The sequence below is a fragment of the Eubalaena glacialis genome, chromosome 1, assembly GCF_028564815.1.
Source record: "Eubalaena glacialis isolate mEubGla1 chromosome 1, mEubGla1.1.hap2.+ XY, whole genome shotgun sequence".
Lineage (NCBI taxonomy): Eukaryota > Metazoa > Chordata > Mammalia > Artiodactyla > Balaenidae > Eubalaena > Eubalaena glacialis.
The window spans coordinates 201,161,684-201,189,664 of record NC_083716.1 but is presented as its reverse complement, the minus strand read 5'-3'; the positions used below and the strand labels follow the sequence as shown (position 1 = coordinate 201,189,664).

Sequence of the window (27,981 nt, the reverse complement as noted above, 5' to 3'; positions counted from 1 at the left end):
CCCCCCGTCAGGTTGCCATATATACTTTAAGGGGTAATCACAGTTAAGGGGCTGAATCCCCATGCCTCGTTTTAAATCCCACAGAACATTAGCGGCTACAGTCATCTATATTGTTTAGAAACCGAGGTAATGCTGCCCATGTGATTAGCATGAGGTGAATTTCTGGGCAACTGTTGGGGATCATGCATCTCCTTGTGGGTGTCGTCATGGTGCGAAAGGTGCAGAGCTGGATGTGAAGGCTGGTGGGCGCTATGGAGTTACAGACCTTGGCCCTAGGGCTGAGGACAGTTTACCTCGCAGTTTAGAAGCTCCGGCTTCATATTCCCTCCCTTGTGCCGCCCCTTCCAAGGCACTGAGGGGGCATCCTAGCAATAGGCACACGTGGACATACATATTTCTAAAATATGCAGCAATAATACAGATTTATATCATTTTTCTTAAAGAAGCCCTCTCAAAACCTGAATGGGTCCCTGTCTCGTGATAGAGGGCATGGCAGCCTGGCCTCCAAGGTGGTCCCATGAACCTTTTCTCACCCTCCCAGCCAAAGCCCCAGTTTACATGCAATCTGTTCTCCAGGGTCTCCTGGTTCTTAATTGCAGGTATTGTCCTGAGGACACAATAATGAGCACATTTTCTCGCCTCCTGCAGACCAGCAAAGGGAAAGCTAAGAGCTTTGGGTGCTACAGAAGCACAGCTGTTGTCTCTGCTCTGGAAAGCACCCCTGCACATACACTAGGGGGGCCTCACCGACCAACTTCTCTGAGCTCCTTCCGAAGTTGGGATCCTTAGTGCCCAGGAGCACCTAACCCTAACCCTGCTCCCGGTCCTGCTCCAGGAAGCCAAGCCATCCAGAATCGCCCCAGCTCTGCCACCCTCCCATCAGAGGCTCTCCAGTTCCCACCTGTGAGATGAGTGTGGGCTTGTGGTGTCTAAGGCCCCTCCCCTCCCTCACTCCATCCCTCTCTCCCTTCCTTCCTTTTTTAAACAAATTTTAATGTAATTTCTTTACACAGATGCATATGTAATTAATATGATTACACAAATGTGATCATATACACTTTTTAAGTGCAGCCCTTTTTTCTTTACTTTGCCTGACTCCCACCAGCCTGACCTTTCTTTTCCTCATACGTGCCCTTCTTTCTACCAACCCATCCAAAGACATGATAACCATTAGTGGGGCATCTTCCCATATTTTTCTTTGTGCTCATGTAGCCAAATATATATGTATATCCACATACGTGTATATACATACATAGCATAAAACTGGCTTTTGTCAGTGAGACTGTTTACTCCTAGAAAGCACATCCTTTCAACTTTCCATTGTATAATGTGGATTTCTTTGTCTTCTTGAATTTGTCTTATAGGAAGAGGCCATCTCCCTGCCCCATGCTTTTCTCATTTCGTTTCTTTTGGGTATTGAAACTCAAATGTTTCTCCCTGACAAGGCCCATGATCTAATTTTGTCTGCAGTGATGAGATCATACAATACAGTATATCACTTTTACAAAGGATGTTTACATGCAGTAGTACATTTCATTTTCAAAACACCACCACAGTGTTTATTTTTTTAATATCCGTTCATACATGGAACTGCTAGAACACACTGGGCTGGATGCTGGGGGATGAGCACCACTGCCTAATATTGTTCATTAAGGGCTAGACTTTGTCTATTGTACAATGTCAGGAGGCAAGAGACAAGAAAATGGAAGGAGGAAGGGGAAGAAGAAAAAGTAACAAAGCCGAGATAAGAAAACAGTAAATAGTAGATATGTCCAAAATTAGTGTCCAGGGCTGTGGTGGCAGAGGTGTTAGTTGCAGCAGCTGAAGCAAACCTCAGAGCTTCCAGGGTAAAGACAAATGAGAAAGAAGCTTTGCAGTCTGTGGGTGGGAAGAGAGCCCCACCAACTCCTATGTTGCCTTTGCCGACATAAGTTGTTTTTCTCTCTGTGTGAATATTAAGAGTGGGATGGGCAGACCCAAGTGCTGCCCCTCTGAGGAGAAGCCAGCATTGAACACACAGGGCATCCTTACTCTGGGTTAACAGTCATTTGCCCTGAATCTCAGCAGGTCTTGAAGGTACAGGACATCTCTATGTGTGGCTGTGGGTTGGGGGATGGTGATACAAAAAAATCATCTGAATGACTCTAAAATGCATGAATAGGGACACCTCTATGAATGGGGATGCTCTCTAGATGGAAATGTGCAAATTCATGTCATTCAGTATTTATGCTTACAGAACCCACTTAATAATGTCAGAGATGGCATTTATAATGCAGTCAAAAACCTACATAGCACACAGGTATTTTTGCTTGAAAAATGGTGTATGTCGGGGACACATGTATATACAGTGTATATATGAGTATAGAAATTATCATAGGATATATATTACAGTATAAATAGGAGGATGTCTAAGAAAATAAGAAGATAAAGAACAACTTTCGAAATTCATGATTTGATCAAGGCGAGTCCAAGAAAATACTTCTAGAACACTGTGGATTCATTTACTGTACAGTACTCAGAGAGGATACAACTTAATCAATCTTAAACATATTAAAAAGATGCTTAACTCATAATAAGAAAAATGCAAAGAGATTGAAATAAAAACTACACTGAGATATCATTCTATTTCCTATGGAATTGACAAAATTCCAAAATACTGACATCATGCTTTGTTAGTGAAGATTGGAGAAATGGGCACCCTTTTGAAGGGAATCCAGTCATATCTATCAAAATTACAAATTCATTTACGCTTGAATCCAGCAATCTCACTTCTGGGAAATTAGTCTAGAGATACACATGAAAATATAGGAAGTGATAGAGATTCAGGGTTCTTTATTGTGCCATTTGTTAAGAGGATTAGCCTGGAAACAACCAAGTAACCATTGATAGTGGACTGGTTCAATGAGTGATGGTACATTCACACAATGGAATATTATTACACAGCTATGAAATATGAATGAGAACAGTATCAACGTGCTAATATGGAATGGTCTCCAGGATGTATTAGTAAGTGAAGGAAGCGAGTGCAGAGCACTGCCTAGAGTGGGCTACTTTGAATGTAATGAAGGAGAGCTGGCAAGAGCAGAACTTGTTTCTAAGTTCGTGGAGCAAGCAAGAAATGTAGGCGCTTGGAGTGGGAGTTAAGGGGCAACTTGGGCCCCGTGAGAAGTGAGATTAGCTTTGAGAACCAGAGATCAAAATCAGAGACTGACTTGGTGTTGAGTCCAGAGTGTTGGGCCAGGACTGTTGAAGTCCCTCCGCCTGAAATCAGTGATGGATCCAAAGATCAAGGTGGGTTTCAGACTGTGATGAGCATCAAGTGGCAGGTGGGAGGGATCCGTGACTGACAGCTGAGTCTCCCAAAATTGACGTCCGCTTGCATGCGGCAGGTAAGGGATAGGAAGAGTTCAGAGAAGAACCTGAGGTTCACAGTCTGGGTGATTTGGGGCTGTTATTTGGTTGAGTAATCTTTTTCCTGACTCTTCCTGTAGTCTTCAACCGTGGTTAAAACTGTTGTTCTACTGCCAGATTATAGGAGGAATCGTCCTGAGAAAGTAGACCAGTGTCTGTTGGTATTTTTCCCATCTTCTTAACCATTCAGCCTATGGACCAAACAGGGAATGTTATCAGCAGAGATTTCATGAGAAAGTTCTGTAAAACTTCTATAAAGGCCTATCAATCTCAAAACATGAAAGATGGGTGGCCTGTGCTTAGAATTGTCTCTAAATCAAACACTGAGGAAGTGCAGGGAAAACTGGTCTGGTTGCTGAGTGGCAAAGTGAATTCTAGGTGCTCGTGCCCTAGCAACTGCTCTCATTCAGTGCTGCTTCACACGGCATGCACCTGTACCCTGATTTATAGCTACAGCTTTAAAACATAAAGTCATGTTGAAAATGTTGACCAAGAAGCATAAAGAGAGCAGATTATGTTTAGTGTGTGCTGTCATGCTACATTTTTGAAGTATTTTATTTAAAACATTGCTTTATACTGCTCAGTTGCCCAGAATAACGCATTACCAAAGATTCTCCAGCAATGGTTATACCTACTTTGTGCCTAATGTATCACTGATGTCATGTACTAACCTCATGGTAACCTAAGAGATGGACTTTTGCTTGTGAGAGGAATAGAAATAGATGTGAAACGTGTTTTGTTTACTAACCAGTATTTTACATTGGGTTTTAAGTAAAAATTAAAAGTGATGTTTTTAATAGTGTTTCCTATCTTTCAGATAACATAGAAATCATTTAATCATGTGGAAATTAAATAGCAGTTTCTCTAATAGGGAAGTAATCTGTAGCTAAATTGAGGTGACTAATACAATGGTACTAATAGGTAGCATTGTTCTTTCACTTTAATCTGCCAGAGAAACTTCTTAACTGACTAAAGCGTGTATATAACAAAGATCATAGTGTTGTAGTCAGAATTGAAAACTCTTGGCTGGAGTAAGCACTGTGTTTTCTGAAAAAATCAAAACCAGACAGGTTCAAAAGATTTTTATACAGAGTCTTAATTAGGTGTGAGAACTCCCTCACTTCATGGCTCTCCAATATCCAGGGTTGCTCTCTTTTCAGAAAGGGTGGAATTTTTGTTTTAGGAGGAGTGGACCCTGTAAGTTTTGAGCCCTGCCTCTTTTCCTGTTTTAATTGTTCCAGTTTGAAAGCAAAAATCAGTCTAACCTATCCATCAAATTTCAGTTATTATGTCCTTCTTCTACTGCACAGCATCATAATATCAGATTGTGTTCCTGCTGAATTTAATTATATTAATTATTTTTTAAATTAAAATATGTTCTTGAATATGTTTATGGAACACAAATTTTAGAGATAAAACCTAGGAATATCATTTTTTGAGAAGGGATCAATTAGCAAAATGTTAAATTTAAAAAAAACCCTCATACTTAAATCACTGTTCATTTTCATCTCTTGCAGAAAGTTACGTTTAGTTGATGTAGAAGAATTTCACAATTGCCAGGATGCATTAGAGCTGTCGACTTTTCAGAGCATTGTCATGAAACACATGGAATCTGCCAAAGAGACTCTACTTAAAATGTAAAGTTTTGAAGTTTCATGTATGAAAACATAAATTTAAAAATGTGATTAGTGGGCTACTGCAGTTTAACTGCTTTTAGAAAATCTCATTTTAAAAAGTTTGTAATCATTTCCGTTTGAGAGTTAAATATGATATCTTTAACTGCCTTGCTCTGTGATGTCTATCCAGATGTTCTACACAGCATAGATTGTACAGAAACTAAAATGATTATAATTGATACTTTTTCTCAACGTCTGATTTCTACCCTCTGCTCTGAGAGTAGGGGTGGATAACATGGGGGAATGATCATCAACTAATCGTTCACCAGAGATTTATTTGAATCTACTGGTAATACATGCAAGGTAATGTGCCTGTTACATTTTGGTTTTGGATGGAGGATGCAGAAGAGTTTAAAGAATGCTTACGTGGGGAAAATATATTCTTTAAAGGAGTTTATAGTCGTATTGGGAAGTTAGACTTAATTAAACATCATCTTGGGTTGGCCCTTCAAATTGGGAGAGCCACATGTGATAATTATCGATACTGGTGCCAGATAATACGTTCTGAAACAATACAGTAAAATTGTCTTTGTCATGGGCCATTAAGTTATTATAAATGGGACATTAATATTAGATCAAATTTAAGATAACAGAGGACATGAAACTCCAGCATGGCCTCATGATTTCCAAAAGGTACTTAGAAGTGTATCTTGACAGTTTAAGACTGAATCTCCCCTTTATATATTTTCTTCTCTAATACGTTAGAATCAAATTCTTTGTCTGACATTACTTGAAAGAACTTTAGACTTCTATTTAGTATTAGTATTTAGTTCACATAAAAAAAAATAGAGGAGAGGTACAGAATGAAAGTGCATAATTAATTGCAGAGGAGAAAATGACCCCATAAGGACAGAATAAGAGTAAATTATCTTGATCTATAACTTCAGGGTTCTACCCCAGGAATACATTCCCACTGCAAATTTTAGTAGACTGGGTGTGTCAAAGTACAGAGTAGAGGATAAACCTTTATTGAATGATTTTGCTGAGAGATGTAGATTGATTAACTGTATCTCTTGATGCCTCCTGATTGATTCTAAGGGAAGAACCCTCTGACCATACTTTACATAGTGAGCCAGAATGTGTATATCATGGCTAAAAGGCAGAACATGAGCTCACCGAAGTGGAGAAACAATTAGTAAATGATTAATTATGACATCTATGCCAAACCCAAACATCTTCTCTTAGTCCTTATCCTCCACTTCTACTCAGCAATTGCTGTGGTTTATCACCACCGCCTCTGTAAGTCTCTGTTCTGTGTCCCTGTGCCCATTTCTTTTTTGATCTCTTTTTCTGGCTCTACTTAATCTTACTATCTTTTCTAAGGGTAGGGGCTCTCCAGGTGTTTGCTTTTGTTTTTCTTCTCTATATTCTCGACAGTTTCATGATTTCGTCTGTCTTAGCTGTCTCAAGATGTTATGTTTTCTGAGCTCTGTGCCCTTCTTATAAATTTTCTACTGTATATCTCCAGTGGAATGCCACGTCAGCACCTGATTCTCAGCATTTCCGTAACAGTACTCATTCTTTCTTCCAAGCCTGCCATTCTTCCTCCTCTGGACCATTCCCAGGCTAAGTTGAAAACTTTTCGACTTTTTCTGTCTCTTTTGCTCATCATGTACATCCTCACCATCCCCAGCCTGCCCCCAGCCATATGCAGTGTATTGCTAACTGTTCTTTTCTTGTTGAGATATATTTCACTGATCATAAAATTCACCACTTTAATGTGTATAATTCAGTGGTTTATAATGTATTCACAAGATTATGCAGTGGTCATCACTAATTCCATCACCCTCAAATGATACCCTGTATCTGTTAGCAGCCACACCCATTCCACCCTGACAAGCCCCTAGCAACTGCTGACGTACTTCCTGTCCCTGTAGATTTCCCTACTCTGGACAGTTCATCTAAGTGGAATGATACCATATTTATGTCTGACTTCGTACACTAAGCATAATGTTTTCAAGGTTCATCCATGTTATAGCATGTATCAATACTTTATTTCTTCTCATGGCCCAATAATAATCCATTGCAGAATATATTAATACCACATTTTGCTGATCTATTCATCAGTGTGGGTTGTTTCTACTTTTTGGCTATTATGGATAATGCTTCCATGAGCATTTGTTTTGCGTAAACATTTGTTTTCAGTTTTCTTCGTTGTATACCTAGGAGTGGAATTGCTGGGTTATATGATAACTATATTTAACTTTTTGAGGAACTGCCGTGATGTTTTCCAAAGGGTTTGTAAGATTTTACATCCCTAACAACAGTGTATTCCTACCATTCAATTTCTCTACATCCTTGCCAGTATTTGTTATTATCCTTCTTTTTAATTATAGCCATCCTAGTGGATGTGAAGTGCTATCTCATTGTGATTTTGATTTGCATTTCCCCATTGACTAATGATGTTGAGCTTTTTTTCACATGTCTATTGTCCATTTATTTATCTTTTTGGATAAATATCCAAGTCATTGCTCATTTTGTATTCAGTTATGTCTTTTTATTTTTGAGTTGTAAGAGTTCTTTATACAGTCATCCCTTAGTATCCATGGGGGATTGATTCCAAGAAACACCCCCTCCCCCGCAGCAGATACCAAAATCCACGGATGCTCAAGTCCCTTATATAATATGGCATAGTATTTGCATATAACCTACACATATCCTCCAAGTTATCTCAGATTACTTATAATACTTAATACAATATAAATGCTATGTAAGTAGTTGTAAATACAGTATAAATGCTATGTAAATAGTTGCTGGCACATGGAGAATTCAAGTTTTGCTTTCTGGAACTTTCTGGAATTTTTTCCTGATATTTTCAATCTGTAGTTGGTTGAGTCCACGCATGTGGAACCCATGGATACAGAGGGCTGACTATATATTCTGAGTACTTTAGTAGACCCTCATCAGTTATGATTTTCAAATATTTCTCCCATTATGAGGTTTGTCCTTTCACTTTCTTGATAATGTTATTTGAAGCACAAATATTTTTAATTTTGATGAAGTCTAACTATTTTTTGTATATTGATTTTATATCCTGCAACCTTACTAAAGTTGTTTATTGGCTCAAATAGTTTGTGTGTACGTGTGTATTCTATGTAAGATTGTGTCATCTGCAAATAGAACTTGTTCTAATTCTTCATTTCCTACCTGCATGTGTTTTTTTTTCTTTTCTTTTCCTTGCCTAATTGCCCTGGTTAGAACCTCCAATGCAATGTTGAATGGAAGTGGCAAGAGTGGACATCCTTATTTTCTTCCGATGTCAGAGGAAAGGCTTTCAGTCTTCCTCTGACATTAAGTTAGCTGTGTTGGTGCCCTTTATCAGGCTGAGGAATTTCCCTTTACTTTTTAGTTTCTTAATTGTTTTTATTATGAAATAATGTAGAGTTGCCAAATGCTTTTCCTGCATCTATTGAGATGATAATTAGTTTTTTCTGTTACTCTGCTAGTATGGTATATTACCATTGGTTTAATATATTGAGGCAACCTTGCATTCCACTTGGTCATGGAGTATAATCCTTTTTATATGCTGCTAAATTCAGTTTGTATTTTGTTGAGGGTTTTTGTGTCTATATTTATCAAGGGTATTGATCTGCAGTTTTCTTCTTCTTGTGATATCTTTGTCTTGTTTTGGTATTATGATAATACTGTCCTCATGGAATCAGTTAGGAAACATTCCTTTCTCTTTTTTCTTTTTGGAAGGCTTTGTGAAGGATTGGTGTTAATTCTTCTTTAAACATTTGGTAGAACTCACCAGTGAAGCCACCTATTCCTGGATCCTGGCCTTTTAATTTTTTTAGAATTTTTTTGATAATTAATGTATTTACTTGTAATAAGTCTATTCATGTTTTCTGTTTCTTCTTGAGTCAGTTTTGGTAGGTTGTGTCTTTCTAGGAGTTTGCTAGGTTATCTAATTTGTTGGCATAGAGTTGTTTATTATGTTCCCTTTATTTCTATAAGGTCAATATTAATGTCTCCTTTTTTTCATTTCTAATTTTAACAATTTGAGTCTTCTCTCTTTTTTTTTCTTGGTCAGTCTAGCTATAGGTTTGTCAATTTTGCTGATCTTATCAAAGAACCAGCTTTTGGCTTTGCTGATTTTCTCTATTTTTCTATTCTTTATTTTGTTTGTTTCCACTCAGATATCTATTTCTTCCTTCTCCTTGTTTTGAATTTAGTATTCTCTCTTTTTCTGACTTCTAGTAGAAGTTTAGACTATTGGATTAAGATCTTTTAAATATACTTTAATGTGTTTACAGGTCTAAAGTCTGACCACTACTCTTCTGTATCCCATGAATTTTGATATATGGTGTTTTCATTTTCATTCACCTCAAATTATTTTCTAATTTCCCTTGTGTTTTTGTTTTTTTTTAACTCATTGCCTGTTTAGGACTATGTTGTTTAATTTCTGCATATTTGTGAATTTCCACAGTGTCCTTCTGTTACTGATTTTCTAATTTTGTATGATTTTCGTCATTTTATATTTACTGAGACTTCTTTTATGGACACCAAGTATTCTTGATCCTCTCTCAGAAGCATCTTCCATGTGTACTCCTTTCTGTCAATTCCCACTGCTACTACCCTTGGCGGGCCCTTTTATCCTCCCATATAGCCTACAAACCACTGCCAGGTGAATCTTAAAACATCCCCTAGTTCAGTGCCTTCCGTTTGTTGACAAAATAAATCCACAATTCTTAACCTGCCTTTTAAGGTCTTCTGCAACCTGGACCTAACCTATCTTTTCTATTCTCAGTTCTGAAAAAACTTTCACCTTGGGCCATGCCTGTAGAAATAGTCACGTTAAATTAAAAATGGCATGGCTTCTAAGATTAGCCTGTAACCATACCTTACCACTGTTAAATATCTATCCAATTGGTAAATCTGTAGACTCTTTGTTCTCCTTTTTAACCAATTGTTGGTTTTTAAAATAATTAGTTACTCCTTGTTTGTTTCCATCTGTGAGATGGGAATTCTAGGAAAATTTGAAAGTTGCTCAGTTGCTCCCCTCTTAAACTCTGTGACTCTTAGCATCATCATCTTTGCAGACATAATTGTATCAGATTGTATCAGATTTAATCAGAGGTTAAGGGGATTAAAACAGAATAAGAACCTCTTGGATACTATTAGCAAAATTTTATGTTTTATACACATATTTATAAAAACTTTACACAGCAAAAGCAACCATCAGCAAAACGTAAAGGCAGGCTACTGAATGGGAGAAAATGTTTGCGACTATATATATCTAATGAGTAGTTAATATCCAAAATATATAAAGAACTCATACAATGTGATAGCAAAAAACAATTAGATTAAAAATGGTCAGAAGATCTGAATAGACATTTTTCCAAAGAAGACATACAGATAAATAACAGGTACATGAAAAGATGCCCAACATCACTAATTATCAGGGGAATGCAAATCAAAACCACAGTGAGATATCACTTCACACTTGTTAGAATGACTATTATCAAAAAGACAAGAAGTAACAAGTGTTGGTGAGGAGGTGGGGAAAAGTGAACTCTCGCGCACTGTTGCTGAAAATGTAAATTGGTGCAGCCACTGTGGAAAACAGTATGGAAGTTCCTAAAAAATTTAAAAAGAGAACTACCGTATGGTCCAGCACGTCCACTTCTGGGTGTTTACTTGAAGAAAAGGAAAACACTAATTTGAAAAGATATGTGCACCTCCATGTTCATTGGAGCATTATTTACAATAGCCAAGACATGGAAGCAACCTAAATGTTCATCGATTGATGAATGGATAAAGAAGATGTTGCAACAGCATGGATGGGCTGTGGAGATATTATGCTAAGTGAAATATGTCAGACAGAGAAAGACAAATACCATATGGTCTCACTTGTATGTGGGACCTAAAACAACAACAACAAAAACCAGGCTCATAGATGCAGAGGGCAGATTGGTGGTTGCTAAAGGAAGGGAGTAAGGGGTGGATGAAATGGTTGAAGAAGGTTAAAAGGTACAAACTTACAGTTATAAAATAAATAACCCATGGAGATATAGTACACAGCATGGTGACTACAGTTAACAATACTGTGTTGTGTATTTAAAAGTCTCTAGGAGAGTGGATCTTAAAAGTTCTCATCGCAAGAAGAACAAAATTTTAATTATGGTGACCAGTGTTAACTAGGCTTATTGTGATCATTTTGCAATACATACAAATATTCAGTCGTCATGTTGTACACCTGAAACTAATATAATGTTATATCAGTTATACCTCAATAAAAAAAATTATGCCTCACGCTATTTACAGCACATAATGCAGCTCATTCCTGGAGAAGCCCCTCTTGCGTCTTTCAGTGTCCAGACCAAATGACCCTTCTTCCATGAAATCTTTACTGTTACCTCATCAAAAGTGATCTGTTCCTTCTGAATGCCTCTGATACTTTGTTCTCTTATTACTTTTTCCTTTTATAATATATATTTATGTGTGTGCATTTTCCCCTCCACTCACCTATAAGTACTTTGAGGACTGAGTAATATTTAGTACCTCAAATGTTTTGTACATAATAGGAAACCCTGTAAGTATTTTTGAGACAATGATTGAATGAATAATTTTTTTCAATGTATTTTCTGTTCTTTGTCCTTTTTCCAGTCTTACAGCCCTGGACTTACTCCATCTCTTGCCTGAACTACTGGAGATTTCTCAATCCCCTTCATTAATCTGGCGTTGCCCTTCTCTACTTAGTATTGGCTACTTGTCCTCCTTTGTCCTTTTACCTATTGCTTTAACAGTGATGCCCTGCTGCAGAAGGATCTGCGGTGTGTTCACAGCACGTGAGCCTGTCCCAAGTTCTGCAAAAGTCCTCACAGACTTCCCCCCACTTATTTATTCCTATTTTCTAGTGTATTCGCTCCATTATAGACAGTGAAATGATCAGATATATTAGCCCTACCTCTCCCACCTATTTTTCTTAGTATCTTCTACTTCAGATCCTTTTCTCAGGGTCTTCCTCACTTCATTTTTATCTATTCTTCCGTGAAATTTGCCATCTTCACTATAGAACCCTTCTCTATTACTTAAATAGAAAATTATGTCTCTATTCTTTGATCTCCAAGCTGTTTTTCTGCCATGACACATTGCCTTCATTATTATGAGAGAGAAGGGATCATGTCATATCTTTTCATATCTCCCATGACACTGTCCCTAGCACACAGTAGGCACTAAACACGTATTTGTTAAAGTGATGAATACATACATTTAAAACTTTGATCTCTCTTGGAGCATTCAGGCAACTCCTGAACTTATATTGACTCCTTGTTTTTAAAAATTTATTATCTCTTATGAGAGAGGTACAAATATTCCTTAATTTTAGTGTTGGACAGTGGTTTTGTAAACTGAAAACTTCACTTGTTATCATCATGTATCTGTATATGAATTTCACTGTTTTCCTTTTATTACAAGGATACATATACATTTGAAACTTGTTTTAAATTGGTCACTCTTTCAGGATTTCTCATTAAGGAGGATAAAAAAATAATATACTTGCTTTTGTTGTTTTGTGTCTTGTTTTCAACTATCATTGTGAAATAGATAGAATAACATAAATTACCAAGTGGGCTGAGCCAAATAAGCCCTCCCTTGATTTAATGTTATTCACATTTTAGCTTTAAACTGACAAATCCATTCCCTGAAGAGCAATTTCAGAGACTGGGGAGGAGTATCTTGTAATATCCAATAAAGTTAATTGTCATATTATTCAAAAAGTGCAGGAATCATGGTTCCAGGAGCTCGATTTACCTTTTTATCACAGCATCATGTCGTTGAGCCATTTTCCATTGGCTATGATTAAAATTTCTTTTCCCAGGAGGAGTGAAATATGCTAGCGCTTACATTTCAGAGAGTGGATAATGTGACTTGGCAATATACCTCTCTATAAAGACCTTTAGATGTTCAGAAGTTACTGTTAATGCTTAATGTAAGAGGAGTAATTCACTGAAAATATTAACTTTTAAAAGTCTTTTGTTCTTTCAAGGTGGTTTCCAGAAGTGCAGAATATTTATTACCAAGGTAGTAAAAAAAAGCTATTGCCAACTGGTGACAGCAGTGCCAAGTTGGAATCTTTTTTCAACTGTGCTGCTACACTTATGACTTTACAGCTGCAGGACCTCACTTTGGTTTCCATGCAAGATTTCACGGACTTAATTGCACAACCCCCCGTAAGTAAGGTTCAGTTACACCAATATTCATTTACCAATTTATTTATTTTCAATTCTTTCAGAGTGGATAATTATAAAATAACCTTTACCAGTGGAAGAGCAGAAAGTATATCTTTAGACCTATTACACTTATGTGTTTTTAAAAAAAAGACTTAATGTCAACCTGCATGTGTAGGATATATTATTATCATCACATTGGTGAGGTTAGTGGAAATGAGTAAAAATTCCCATAATTGGGAAATTTGGGTCATGAGGGCTGGGGAAGATTTCTCCAAAGAACTCTTTTCTCTCTGGAAGAAGGTCCTGTTACAGGGTGAGTGGAGTCTGGGAATTTGAATGTTCTCCTCTTGGGCTCCTTCTTTCATGATTCTAGAGCCCCACTGCTGTGCACATCTTCCTTTTTCTGGAATCTTGACGCTATAGTTGATCTGTAGGCTCAGTGGATACTAGATACCAACAAGTCTAGCTGGGAATGGCTCTTGCCCTTTTTGGTACAGTTCCTCTTTGGTTTAACTGTCTAGGACATAAGAAGAAGGGTGAGTTCCCATGTATCCTAATTGGGACCAGTGCACTCCTTAGTCTATCACAATTCATATGCATATATATATGTATACTTTATTATATATATATAACTTCTTTGTTGCAGGATTCTGTTAGAGCTTTTGAACATCCAGGTTTTGTCATGAGGCTGATTCTTGATAATGACACCATTAAGTTTGAACCTGATTTCAATGACTATATAGACATCCTTCTAAATGTTTATGATGTCATGATTAAGGCTGTCAGTTTCGTGCCAAGAGTTGAGGAAAAATTGTATTCCAAGTGGGTAAGTAATAAGGATATTCTGATTGCTTTAATTTGCATGATGGTATTTGCTTCAAATAACTTCTTTTAGTATAGACAGGTATCCTCTGCTTTATAGAATACAAATGGCCTAGTAACATTGGCTTATAAGGCAGTTTTGCTTTAAAAACATACTATTTTCCCATTAGCTTCTCTTAAATACTGGTTTCTTAGACCAGTCTTCTCTTGAACTCACCTGAAAACTTCCTGAGGGGGAAGAATTAAAGTTGTGATCTGGTTTGAAGCTGTCAATGAGCATTTGCTGTAGCATTCACACCATGCTGTTGACTGCTGTTACACTTTTCCAGCTCTGTAAAACTCTCCTCCAATTAGCTACCTTCCTGATACACCTTCTTCCAGGAATAGTCATGTCTCCTTACTTCCAAATCATAGATCCTACTTCCCTTCTCTCTCTGGCCAAATATTTAGCAAAGTTCTGCTGAACTACAGTATTTCAACAGTAGTTATTGCAGTCTAGTATATGAAATGAACATGTCTGAAAATTCCTTAACTTAAAAGCTTTTCAAGTTTCGTATGTCCAAACAGTAGCTTTCTTCTTCCTTTTTCATTTTTAAAATAGTGTACGAATATTTCATACATACAAAAGAGTACAGGAGGCTAGTGTTTAAAGTTTTAAGCAGTAAGGCTAGTGTTTAAAGTTTTAAGCAGTAATAGAGTTAACACCTTCATACCTTCAATCTAACTTAAACAATGACTATTACCTTTAAGCTCTACCTCCCAATTGGTCTTCCCTGTTCATATCCCTATCCTTCTTCCTTCTAGCAAAGGAATCACTATCTTGCACTTTGTAGTTATTTTTTAAATTAATTTTTATTGGAGTATAGTTGATTTACAATGTTGTGTTAATTTCCGCTGTACAGCAAAGTGAATCAGTTATACATATACATATATCCACTCTTTTTTAGATTCTATTCCCATATAGGTCATTACAGAGTATTGAGTGGGGTTCCCTGTGCTATACAGTAGGTTCTTATTAGTTATCTATTTTATGTATAGTAGTGTGTATATGTCAATCCCAATCTCCCAGTTTATCGCCCTTCCCTTCCCCCTTCGTAACCATAAGTTTGTTTTCTGCATCTGTGACTCTATTTCTGTTTTGTAGATTGGTTCATTTGTACCATTTTTTTAGATACCACACATAAGCGATACCATATGACACCTGTCTTTCTCTTTCTGACTTTACTCAGTATGACAATCTCTAGGTCCATCCATGTAGCTGCAAATGGCATTATTTTGTTCTTTTTTATGGCTGAGTAATATTCCATTGTATATATATACCACATCTTTATCCATTCCTCTATCGATGGACATTTAGGTTGCTTCCATGTTCTGGCTATTGTAAACAGTGCTGCAGTGACCATTGGGCATTTTGTAGTTATTATTCTGAATTCTTAAACATAAACTTACTACATGTCTGTATATCTGTAAACAATTTCTCTTTAGTTTTTCTATGTCTTTGTATAGATGGAGTCATCTTATAAATAGTCCATGACTTGTTTTATTTTACTTAACACTGTGATTGTGACATTATTCATTTTGAGAATATTATCTTCTTCATAGAGCTTCTAATTTTTTTATCATTTTATTTTTATTTTCTCGGAATCCGTTAACTTTTCTTTTTTTCAACTAGGCCTGGTCATTTTTGATAGTCTCTTGTACTTAGTCATGTATTCATTACTCTTCTCTGTTTGCTGATCTGACTCCTGCTCCTGGTGGTTTATTTCTGTGGGTGTTTTTTCTTTATTATTATGGGCTTATACACGTAAGAACTTTATGCAGGAAAGTCTTTGAGGCCTTGATTTGGGTTGGTTCCTCTGGATTTTGCATATTCTCTTGACATGTGCTCTGGAGGCCCCTGCAAACCCAGGACCCTTTTTTTTAATGATTTTTTTTTTTTAAGGGAACTTTATTTTTACTTATTTATTTGGCTGCGTTAGGTCTTTGTTGCTGCGCAGGCTTTCTTTAGTTGCCGTGAGCGGGGGCTACTCTTCGTTGCGGTGAGCGGGCTTCTCATTGCAGTGGCTTCTCTTGTTGCGAAGCACGGGCTCTAGGCACGCGGGCTTCAGTAGTTGTGGCTCGCAGGCTCAGTAGTTGTGACGCACGGGCTTAGTTGCTCTGCAGCATGTGGGATCTTCCCAGACCAGGGCTCGAACCTGTGTCCCCTGCATTGGCAGGCGGATTCTTAACCACTGCGCCGCCAGGGAAGCCCCCAGGACCCTTTTAACCAAAATTCTTGCCTGAGGATTTTGTGGACGACACTGGCAGTGTGAGTGTTTACCCAAATGTGTATGAGAACAGGCTTGTGGTTCCAGATTGTTAAGACAAAGATCCTTTCTCTTCTCCACTGAAAAACAAGGCCCTAACAAGACATTTTCCTTTCTTGCCCCCTCATTTAAAGGTTCTGTCAGCTTTCAGCATTCTGAAGTTTTGTGTCCTCAGAACCCTCATTGTGAGGTTGTGTCACTTTTCATTGTTCCTGGCTTTAGGTAGGGGTATCAGTTGACTTCCCACCTTACTCAGGCTTGAGGCTTTGTTTCCTGACAGCCATTCTCTCACCCATGCCACCCAGCCCCACACATGTGCCCATCCTGCCGGAGACTCATTAAAGCAAAGCTTAGGCCACCGGGGATCAGCAGAGTCCCCAGGGCAGCTGCTCACGTCCGCATATAGTTACCTCCCGATTCATGTATTCTCTCATGTTTGGCCCCTTAGACTTGCCTTATGATTTTACTGCCTTAACCATGCATTATAAAAGTTATATTTGGCATTTTCCCCAGCATATTTATGTGTTTTGAACTAGGTCGTTGTTTTCAAACAGGGTATCTATTCCTCATATTACCATAAATAGAAGTCTCTCAAGAAACTTACTGTTTACTTTGTTTTTTTGTTTAATTCCAGTTCACCTATTGCATCCTTTTCTATTCTGTTCATACCCTGCCTTCCTCAAGAATGACTAGATGTAGCTTATGAAACAGACAGATATAACAAGTTAATAAGAGTTACTAGATAAAGTTCGAAGTAGAAAAAAGTATTATAATCATCTGAATGAAGACAGTTGCTATGATTTTATGCTTATAAAATATGGCTCTAAGCTTCCTGGTTTCTACAGTAAAGAGGAAAATATAACAAGTTTTAGATTGCTCAGGTATTTTTTCTGGTATCAAATTTTGAGAGATAGGTCTTACCTGGGGCATTATACGTGGGGTAATGATTCTAAAACCCTATGTACCAGCATCATGTGGTGACTTTTAAAAATACAAATCCGGGGGTCCCCGCCACCCCCATTCCCTGCACCTAGACATGTAGATTTACAATGACAGTCTGTACTCAGAAGTAGGTATACTGGTAAAATATCCCTAGATGATTCTGGCAATCACTCAAGTTTGGAAACAAGTGATACAGAGGGTACTTGAATGTTAATGAGCTTCACATTAGATCCAACAATTTCACATTGCAGTACATAATATATATTTCTTTATCCTAAAGTTCTTTTTCAAAAAAGATGACACCAAGTATCTGCTGTGCCCTGGGGGGTGAGGTAGTGGTGATGGTGGTGGGATTCACTAATGTTGTCAGGAAGCATCTAGTTCTGAAAAAGTGTGATTTCCAGAAATGTCCACTAGGGGGCATAGCGGGCAAATGCATCCTGGATACCTGAACAAATTACCCAGTTCTCTAAGGAATCCTTTCATATTCTCAATTTGAAAGCTGTAGAATATTCACTACTGGCAATGATTTTTGTTTGTTACAGTTAAAAATCCCTTTTTCTGGACAACAGGTAGAGAGCATATATATTTTTTAAGTGTAATGTGGTTCAAGATAATAAACCATATATATATGACATTTACTTGTCCTCTTATTCAAAAAGAGAAGGAGACAAGATGTTGAGATTTGTTTGCTTATTTAAAATTGTTGTCTGATACATTCTTGCCCACATTATTCTAATGGTGGTAGCAGAATGCAAATTTTGCAACTGGGGATTTTAGTCTGTTCTAGTTGCTGTTCACATTGACCTCTGAAAGCTCAGAGGTCAGTGAATGAGTAAGCAATCCTTCTTTGTTCTACAGACATTACTCCTCAAGGTGAAGAAGTACTGTGACTGTGATCAAAGACTGTGATCATATGACATTGAGCTGACTTATTTTTTTTAAATAATGTACGATGCAAGTGCTACCTTTTAAGCTAGCCTATACAATTGTACAAATAAAACATGGATTTTGCTGTTTTGATATTCCAGCTCTTATTTTGTGTATGTTCTCAAGTGACTGCTCTTTCCTCCATACAGAAAAACAAAACACACCTAGATAGCCTCTAAGAAAAACAAAACATATGAAACCTAGATATTTAAATACTGCTGTGATTGGACTCTCTACAGATATAGATTAGAAAATCCAAGGGACCTTGTGAATAAAAAAAAAAGACAATATGGTAAGATGGGCATTTTTACAAAGCTGAATGATATGGTTACCTTAAAGTATTTTCAATAACTCATATTGTTTTTATTCCTTTGTTTAGGAAAGTAAGTCTAAACCGACAACCTTGAAGCCGATAATTCTGAAGGAAGTTGTTGAAGCTCACAAAGAAAAGATTAAGGAGGTGGTTACGTGTGAGAGCGTGGCACCGAATGAGCACCTCAGACTCTATGACAAGTATGATTTTTTAATTACCAAAAAAGCTGAGCAAGATGCTGATGCTTTCCTTGCAGAAAATCATAATTATGAGAAAATAATAGAAGAAATTCACAAATACCAAAAACTCATAGAGGATATACAGTACACATCTAGAAAGGTAAATGACCCATTTTGTACAACTGTTCTTTGTACCTAGTGATCTTTTCCCAGTTTTATTAGGATGTATTTCTAGACCCTACAGTGAAAGAATTAGACCATTATCATCAACAGAAAACTGTTTGTTGGGCCTTTTTATGTGCCAAGCATTGTGGTAAGCCCTGGCTATGCAGAGGGAGACAAAACACATAGTTCTTATGCTCGTAGAGCTGAAGGTCTACCCTTTAAGCCTGACTATTTTTTTTTTTTTAAACAAGTGTCTTACCATGAAGTTTTTTAAAATTTTTATTTATTTATTTATTTGTTTTATTTATGGCTGTGTTGGGTCCTCGTTTCTGTGCGAGGGCTTTCTCTAGTTGCGGCAAGTGGGGGCCACTCTTCATCGCGGTGCGCGGGCCTCTCATTATCGCGGCCTCTCTTGTTGCGGAGCACAGGCTCCAGACGCGCAGGCTCAGTAATTGTGGCTCACGGGCCTAGTCGCTCCGCGGCACGTGGGATCTTCCCAGACCAGGGCTCGAACCCGTGTCCCCTGTATTGGCAGGCAGACCCTCAACCACCGCGCCACCAGGGAAGCCCCTAAGCCTGATTTTTAAGTAATTTATTTTAACTTGGCCCCTCAAAAATATCAAGAACTAATTTTTTTTTTTGGCTTTGGTGTTTACAAATCCTTTGGAAAATATGGTAATTATACCAAAATGTGGTTACTTCTGTTTAGTAGGAGACTGGTAATTAAACGTTTTCTTCTTTTGTCCTTTTTTATATTTTGCAAAATTACTACCATGACCATGCATTACTTTTTTGTACAGAGCGAGTATAACATTTAAATCCCACACTATCTGTGTAGCAATAACTCAATTCTCCAAAGTTTTTATATCAAGTATTGTCCTGAAATAGAATTGGCTTCCAAGATACACTGTTCAAGGAGATTCACCCAGAAGATAGTGGTAAAATATAAAAGAGTATTTGCAAAACCCTGCCTGCATCCTATTAAAAAAAAACAACTCAGTTGTATTAGATCACACACACAAAAATCAATATTATGGAAAAAGGCAAACTTGTGGGAATCATTTATGTCATTTCATGTTTATTAAACTTTTAATACCTAACATTGCAGACTATTCGTTTAGGAATGTTTGAAATGCGCTGTGGGGAATTAATCAGAGCTTTGGTGAAGCGAGCAGATATTATTTGTGGAAAACTTATAGCTAAAATGTTTAGAGACCATCAGGAAGTAAATACAAGGTATTTATTTAATATTATATTTTTATTTTTGGGGGTGGAGGAATTAAATAGAATCAACTGTCACTCAACTAAAGTAATGGATTTAGAGCAGTGTCATAAATGATAGAAAAGAAAAGATAAAGCCAAACTTATTTCAACTTGGCTCTAAGTGTTATTTTGTGATTTTTAGTATTTTTTCACCATGAGTGTGCCTTCCCAGTTGTCTGAATTAGGGTGGTATTAAAATGTGTTTGCATTTCTTTTGTACAAGTCAGGTGGACATTGTCTAACTTCAGATTTTTAAGTTTGTGTAATCAATACACAAAGTGAGTTTTCACAGTGGATATACACGGTAGTTGTCAAGGATCTCAAATTTGGAACATCATTTTACTGTAGTTACCCTTCAAGGCCATGGTAACACGTTACCTTAACTACAAACTCATTTGTTGTCCAATCTGGAGATTTTTAGGAAAACTGACTCATGTTAAGTAAACTCACAGAATGCTAATGTGTGACGCAGAATACCTGTTTAAGACAAGAAGTGTAGTTAGTTTTCTAGCATTGGTGATAGTGTGGCTCCAGGAACCTCTTTCCTGCTATCAGTTACATGGAATAAAACCCCCAAATAATCAGAATTTTTTATAATTATAGTGTTAGAGAAAAAGCATTCAAAAGATATTTCTTTTAGCCTGTAAGAAGCCTGGAGGGAGCTTCATTTACCTACCATATGTCAGGCACAGCACTAGAGACTTGGAATGAATATGAACAAAATTCCTGAAGAAAGTTACATTGTAGAAGGGGAAATAGACATCCAATTCAGTAAATAACAACAGGGTGCCATAAGTTCTGTCCTGAACCACAGAAGTAGAACAGTAGAGAATGAAGTGATTAATTTCCTTTCAGGGTGAGGTTTGGAGGAGAGGGGAAAATCAGGGAAGTCTGCAAAGAGGAAGTGATGTAGGAATTCATTTTGAAGGATGAGTAGGAGTCCGCCAGGTGAATGATGTGGGTGAAAGAATTCCAGTTAGAGGAAATAATATGGAGAAGGGAGTGAGGTATGAAAATGGCATGGTGTATTCCAAGAACAAGGAGTGGGTTGTGTTGCTCTCACAGATACTGAGAGGCGGGAGGCTGAAGAGGGAGGCACCACGTGGAAAAGGGCTAGGATTCGGGTGGCTTATCTGAGAAACAGAACAGTATATTCAGCTTAAAGTACCTTTTCCTCTAAAAGTACTGGAAGAATAGTGAAAATGTCTTTTACTTACAGCATTTCATGCTGAGTGAAATATTTGCTTTAATTTCATAACTATTTCCCTGCCTCTTAGCTGCCCCCAGAGCTCATGCCAGTTCTACTTTTTCCCCTTTTCTCTTAATTATGCCTCTCACCAGACTCACTGGCTGTATAGAGGATATACCAGGACTATTATAGGAACCACTAGATACAAATGCCCTCAACTCCTTGCCCTTACATGTCTCATCTCACCTCTCCACGAACCCCTCCCTATCTGCCTCCCCACATTCTCAGAGGTCAAGAGTCTGTCAGCCACTCACTGTTCTCGTCTCTACCTATGAGCTCAGCCCCCTTGCCTCCCATCCCTCTGGACCTGGCTCTACTAGTCGTCCCCTCTGTGTCTCATTTTAAATCTCTCCTTCACTGTGGATTCTGCCTCTGATATTTACAAACACGGTCAAAACCCTCTTCTGTCCTCCAACCCCTCCACTTCAACCCAACATCATCACCATCCATTCCCTCTCCTTCACCTTCACCTCTCCTTCTTCAATCTTCTTGAAGAAATTTCTGCAGATGTTATCTGAACTTCCTTAGCTCTCACTACTCTTTTTTTAAAATCCCATAGTAAGTTCATTGTTTATATTGCCCACAACCTAAATCAGTAGGAAATATTTGCATATTACCAGAAGCTTCTGAGCACACAGGCCCATTTTAACCGTGCCTTCCAAGTAGACCACCTTTTTGTGCCATCTCAACTAAATCTCTGGTAGAGCCCTTAAAACTCTAGGTTGGAAATGATTGTTCATAGTCTTGTTGTCCCTACTGGATTGTGAACTGCTTGAGAACCATTATTGCATCTTACACATTTGTGTACCTCCGCCACTTATTACTGTAGTTGGGAATGTAATAGATGATCATTAAATGTGTATTGAATGAATGAGTAAATGAGCACAAATTTGCTTTTAATTAATTAGATGTCATATAGGTAAGATCATCTGACTGTATTTTTCATGTAATAGAACATTAAAATAGTACACAGGAATATATTTAGGAATAAAATTTAATTATAGAAGATGGGTTTTGTCTGGTGTTTCAGATTATGTGAGGAATTTGAGAAGATATCTGAAAAAGCTCTTAGCACTCCTCCAAATACAGCAGAACTGATGGAAATGAAGGTATTGTTTATAAGCTCTGTATAGTCATGTGTGTGTAAGTAAATTGTTTTTCTTTTTTTTTCCCCAGCTTTTATAATTATTGACATGATAATACAATAACAAATCGCTCCAAAAGTTAAAACAGAGGCTTAAAATAGTAAGTTACACACACACACACACACACACACACACACACACACACAGAGCTCATGAGTATGAAGTTTGGTGATTCAAGCTGGACACTCCTCCTAGATGGTTCTTCTGGACTCAATCAGATCAGCTAGTTCTCAGTTGGGTTGACTAGTGTAATTATCTTCAGCAGCTTGGCTCTGCTCCGCTTGTCTCTCAAACTTCAACAGGCTCAGCTGGGCATGTTTTCATGGTATGGTAGAGGCACAAAAGCAAGCCCAATTGTACAAATGCTTTTCAAGTTTCTGCTTGTATCACATAAGCGAATAGCCTGTTGACCAAAATGGCCACAGAGCCAGTGAGAGGACACTACAAGGACAGATAGTGGGAGAGGTGAAGTATTGGAGTTATTAATGCAATCGTCTACAAGAATCTTTTTGAGAGCACTATTAATAATTGTTACCATGCTAACAGGCATTAACCAGGACTGTCTTGGGCAACCTGAGATATGCAGTCATCCTTCATTTTTTTAATCAACAAATATTTAATCCTTAAGTAATATTTTATTTTGTTTTCGATAGGCTTTTATTATATATTAAACATTTCTGTGGTAGTTTGCTGAAAAGTGTTTTGAGCATAGGACTTATGGTACTAAAAATATTAGAGAAGTCTCGCATCATTTTTCTTGTTGCTTCTGTGCTTGAAGTCTACCTGATGGTAATAAAATAATATAAAACACCTGGTTAATCATCCTTTTATTTTGTTCCTTTTCCATTCTTATAACATTACACTTTTGCAGGATCTTCTTTTTCCTTTTCTAGCAATCTGAAGATCCAAAATAGAACCCTTGTGTTCCTAGATTTTAAAATATTTAAGCAAACCCGGCAAAACATGTTAAATCATTCAAAACTTTGTATACGTAGGAAATTACAAAAGGTGTTCAAATGATTACGTACATTAAATTATTCACTTAAAGAAAAATTTGTGAAAATCACTAGAACCAAATTTTACATATCAGCCTCTAAAGAGTTCTATTTCCTTTAAAGTATTTGTGCTTGGATTGGGGTTCTTAACATGTGAATTTATGTGTATGTGTGTGTATCAAATACAAACATACCTATGATATCCTTTTTAGAATTTTTTATATTTTACATGAGTTATTATAGAACATCAAGTGATACTTTGATTATGGATGATTTGAAAGGTAGCTGGAGAGTTCCATAGCTGGAAATTCCTTTGAAAAAAATGAATACTGAGTATGAAGAGTGTTATTTATTTACCCTCTTAACCATCACTGGAAATATTTAGGAATTTGGAGTTATTTATTGTGAATTTCTATTGTTCATAGCAACATTTCACAGAATTAGCAAATAGGATTCATTACCTAATATTTAAAATATTTCTGTATCTTGAAAAAGTTTATTCCTGTAAGGGCATAAACATCTTCTCAATTTATTCAATACAGACATCAGTCATTTTTTATCAGTAAGAGGAAATAAAAATGCAGTTGTTTGACTACATAAAAAGCTGATTAACCAAATTACAAAAATGTATTTTCAATTAGATCACTGTTTGGATTTGCAACAGAAAAACATTTATTCTAATTAGAATGACATATCAATGAAAGATTTTAAGGCAATGTCCTTTTTTTCTTTTTAATTACAAAAGTGAAAATTTAAACAATATGGAATTGTACAAAGTAAAAGTTCATCTTTTTCCATAATTCCTTTTTTTTGGGGTAATGGTTCTTTCCAAACATATGTATATATATGGCACTAGGGAGAGTGATGAAAAGGGAGAGCCAGAGAGAGGTGGTTATTAGAGATTTAAAAGAACTTTAAAAGCATTAAGAAAAAAAGCATTTACTTCATAGACAGGGAGGTGTGGGGTATAACAGGGAAGGTAAACACAGGTAGGTACAAGTAATTGCCAGTTTTCTCATTTTTCAGTGGGATAGCAGGTTTCTTTCAGAATTTATATTATTAAGATATATGCATAAATTAATATGTTTCAAAAGAGGTTTGAGAGAGCTACATGTATATATGTACATACACATGGGCACCTCCATGTACATGTATACACACACATACACACACACCTATATATTCACCCACTCACACACACAGAGAGCTTTGTTTTTGCAAAAATAGAATCATTACTCCTGCAAATTATTTTATTCACTTAACAGTATACCTTCTCTGTACTTCTACTAAGTAAATAGGGCTTTTACTTTCTTCCAGAATCAATAGCCAATTACTTCAGTACAATTTATTAAATGATCTGTCATTTCACTCCTGATTTGAAATGCCTCTTTTTCAACACTAAATTTCCATTTGTACTTGGATCTATTTCTAAACTCTGTTCTGTTGCATTCTCTACTCCTGAGCCAGAACAGGAACTGTTTAAATTACTGCATCTATATAGTATATTTTGCTATTTAGCAGGGCTAATCTCTATCATTTTCCTTTTTCATGATTATCTTTGCCTACTCTTGAGTACTTTCAGAGACTTTTAAAATTATATCAAATTTAGTTTTTAAAATGCCATTGCAATTTTGATTGAAATTGCATTGACTTTCTAGACTGATGGGAGGAGAATTTACATCTTATAATATTATGTTTTAACGTGTGTTTCCATATTTATTTGGTACTTTTAAAATGTCCTTCAATCAAGTACTGTAGTCTTCCTCATAGATTTAGCACATTCCTTGTTAAATTTGTCTACAGTTATATTTTAGTTTTATAACTAAGGAAAGTGTTGCAGCACTGGTGTCTGTTGCAAGTTTGCCATTTTACATTTGTTATGGTGGTTATTTGACTAACTGTCCCCTCCACTAAACTATAAGCTCTCTGAGGACAAAGCCCAGGTCTGTTTCTGTCACACTGCTGTTGCCAGCACCTGGCACAGTATCAGGCACATAATAGGTGCCCGAAATGTTCTTCTGAAAGAATAAATGATATCACTCAGCATCTGCTTCTTATATTCCAGAGAACCATAGCATCCTTTGGTTTTCCAGTGCTCTTTGTGTGTTGTTTAGTATTTCTGTTTTTTGCCCTGCTCTGTCAGTAAAGGTTTTCAGGATGCATGAGAAGCAGACTGTGCTGCAGTCCCCTATTTGGAACCAAAAGTCTATACTTCTAACAAGTCTGTACATATTTATGCAGTGTATTTCTACAGGCTATTTTTTGACATGAGCCGTTCCTTAAAATGCCATCTGTAATTTTTGTTTTCCCTCAGGCTTATATTCAGAAAGTAGAGACAGTTGATATGATTGAACTGGGACGGAGATTGGTGGATTCTAAAAACTGCCTCGCCTTCCTCATTGAGTGTACCAACTTTTCTCCAGCAGACATTAGGCTAAACAATAATGTCTTCCAGTGGTATGGAAGAATGGATGAAATTTTTGACGAACACAGGAAAATCATTAAGGAGAAAACAGAACAATATCAAGAAGGTCTTAAGGTGGGAATCATGGATATTTTAAATTATTTTCATTTTCTGGAATTATTTAACTTCTTACATAGCCATGTCAGCTCCTCTATTTCACAGATATTATATCTTAGCTCTCTCCTCCCGTAAGTCTTAGTAGAGGATAGGACACATAATGGATGGATGTGGCATCATTTCTTGATTTTTTCAAGGGAGAAAACATTTGAATATATTGCCCACAAATGACCATTAATAAGAATAATATTTATCTTATACGGTTTACAGTACTGTCTTGAGTTTATTTTTATTAAGGTCAAAGCTCCCTTGGTGAGGTGTACCTTCACACCTCATCATCACCAGCTTGCCTAAGTACCGTGCCCAGAACCATCACTATAACGTTCCGTAACTTGAACCTTTGGTGTGTGTGTCCTACGTGTAAGATGGTGTGTGATTCCCCCCATCTGCCTGTCCAGCCTCACCTCCTACCTCTCCCCACTTCTTGCTCTTGACTTTTCAGTAACCCTGAGCAACGTCTGGTCCCCGCTCTCCTACACTTCTCATCTCTTACCCGCTCTCTCCATTCTCTCTGGAGTGACCTGCCGCCCCGCCTGTCTATCTAGCAAAGTCAGCTGACTTTCTGAGAAGCCCTTTCAGTCAGACCTCAGCACTGCTTCTCCTCTGCTCCCATGACACTTTTAACACACCTCCACCGGGCTAATTATCTGATCATTATGTTATTATTTCCATCTCCCCATTAGTCGGTCAGCTCCTTGATAGCAGGGCTGTCTCGTTTTTACCTTTTCTCTGTTTATATCTGCTTGGCTAGCACAGTGCCTGACACACAGAAATGCCGTGAGCACTTCATAGATATTATGTGAATAAATGACACAGTATTTTCAGTCTCATTTTACAGATGAAGAGACTAAGGTTCCCAAGTGAAGGTGAAGAGGCTTGTTTCAAGTCAGCCAGTAGAGCTGTTTGATAGCAAGCCTAGCCTCTTTCTACCTCACTATAGCAAATACGATTAATTGGCAGCATATGTTGTTTGCAGAATAAATTATAGACTTAAAACAAAAAAACCCCTTCATTTTAAACTATAAGTCTATATTTAAGTCTATATTTCTGTTTTACGTTTAGGCCATTTCAGAAATTTTTAAAACCTGTAAAAAGCATCATGAGTATTTGATGCTTATGCTACAATATAATAGACCCTTAGGAAATCACTAGGTGGCCCAGAATTATCTATACTTCGTTGTAATGTATACCATTCTACAAACTACACATAATGTTAATGAATTTTTCCTCTCATTTTCCTTCCCCCACTGGGCCAGAGCAATAAATTGGCCAGGAAACCAAAGAGGACAGAAATCAACCTAGATAATCTATAAAATATAAAATCTATTTTTGAATAACCTAGATTTGACTTCTGAATATTTTATTCAGAGCTGTTTTTTAAGAGCCATTTAATTTGGAATGCCTTACCAATGACAATTTTGTAAGAAGCCTTTCTCATTAAAAAAAAAAACCACACATACCTGTTTTATACTGGAAGGGTTTAGTTTTTTGGCTTTTAAATCTGGATTTATTTATTTTATTTCCTGTGAAGAGAGCCCATGGGACAAGAAAAATAACTTTGGAATACTTTGTTTTAGCATTGCTAATTGAAGAGATACCTGAATATCAGAACGCAATTAAAGAAATTCAGTTTTTTCCAGTTGTTTGTAAAAATGCTACCTTTACAGGCCTTAAAAAAAAATTGGACTTCACTTTTAACCTCATACTTGATTATTGTGAGATTTTTTCAAGTGCTTGTATTTCATTAGCATACTAAAGAAATACCATTGTTTAGCACATTCTTATTCATTTTATTAGAACTTCTTACCTTGATAATACAAGGGTAAACTT

At 37.0% G+C, this 27,981-nt stretch overlaps 1 protein-coding gene across 1 annotated transcript in view; it reads left to right on the top strand.

Moving 5' to 3' along the window:
• Window positions 1-27,981, top strand: part of DNAH7 (dynein axonemal heavy chain 7) — a 246,777-nt gene that overhangs the window by 39,729 nt on the left and 179,067 nt on the right. The window contains exons 10-16 of the mRNA XM_061203571.1: window positions 4,929-5,048; window positions 13,078-13,261; window positions 13,908-14,087; window positions 18,641-18,913; window positions 20,027-20,154; window positions 22,461-22,539; window positions 25,885-26,109. Of these exons, the coding sequence (XP_061059554.1) occupies window positions 4,929-5,048; window positions 13,078-13,261; window positions 13,908-14,087; window positions 18,641-18,913; window positions 20,027-20,154; window positions 22,461-22,539; window positions 25,885-26,109 (1,189 nt within the window). The remainder of the gene's footprint in view (window positions 1-4,928; window positions 5,049-13,077; window positions 13,262-13,907; window positions 14,088-18,640; window positions 18,914-20,026; window positions 20,155-22,460; window positions 22,540-25,884; window positions 26,110-27,981) is intronic.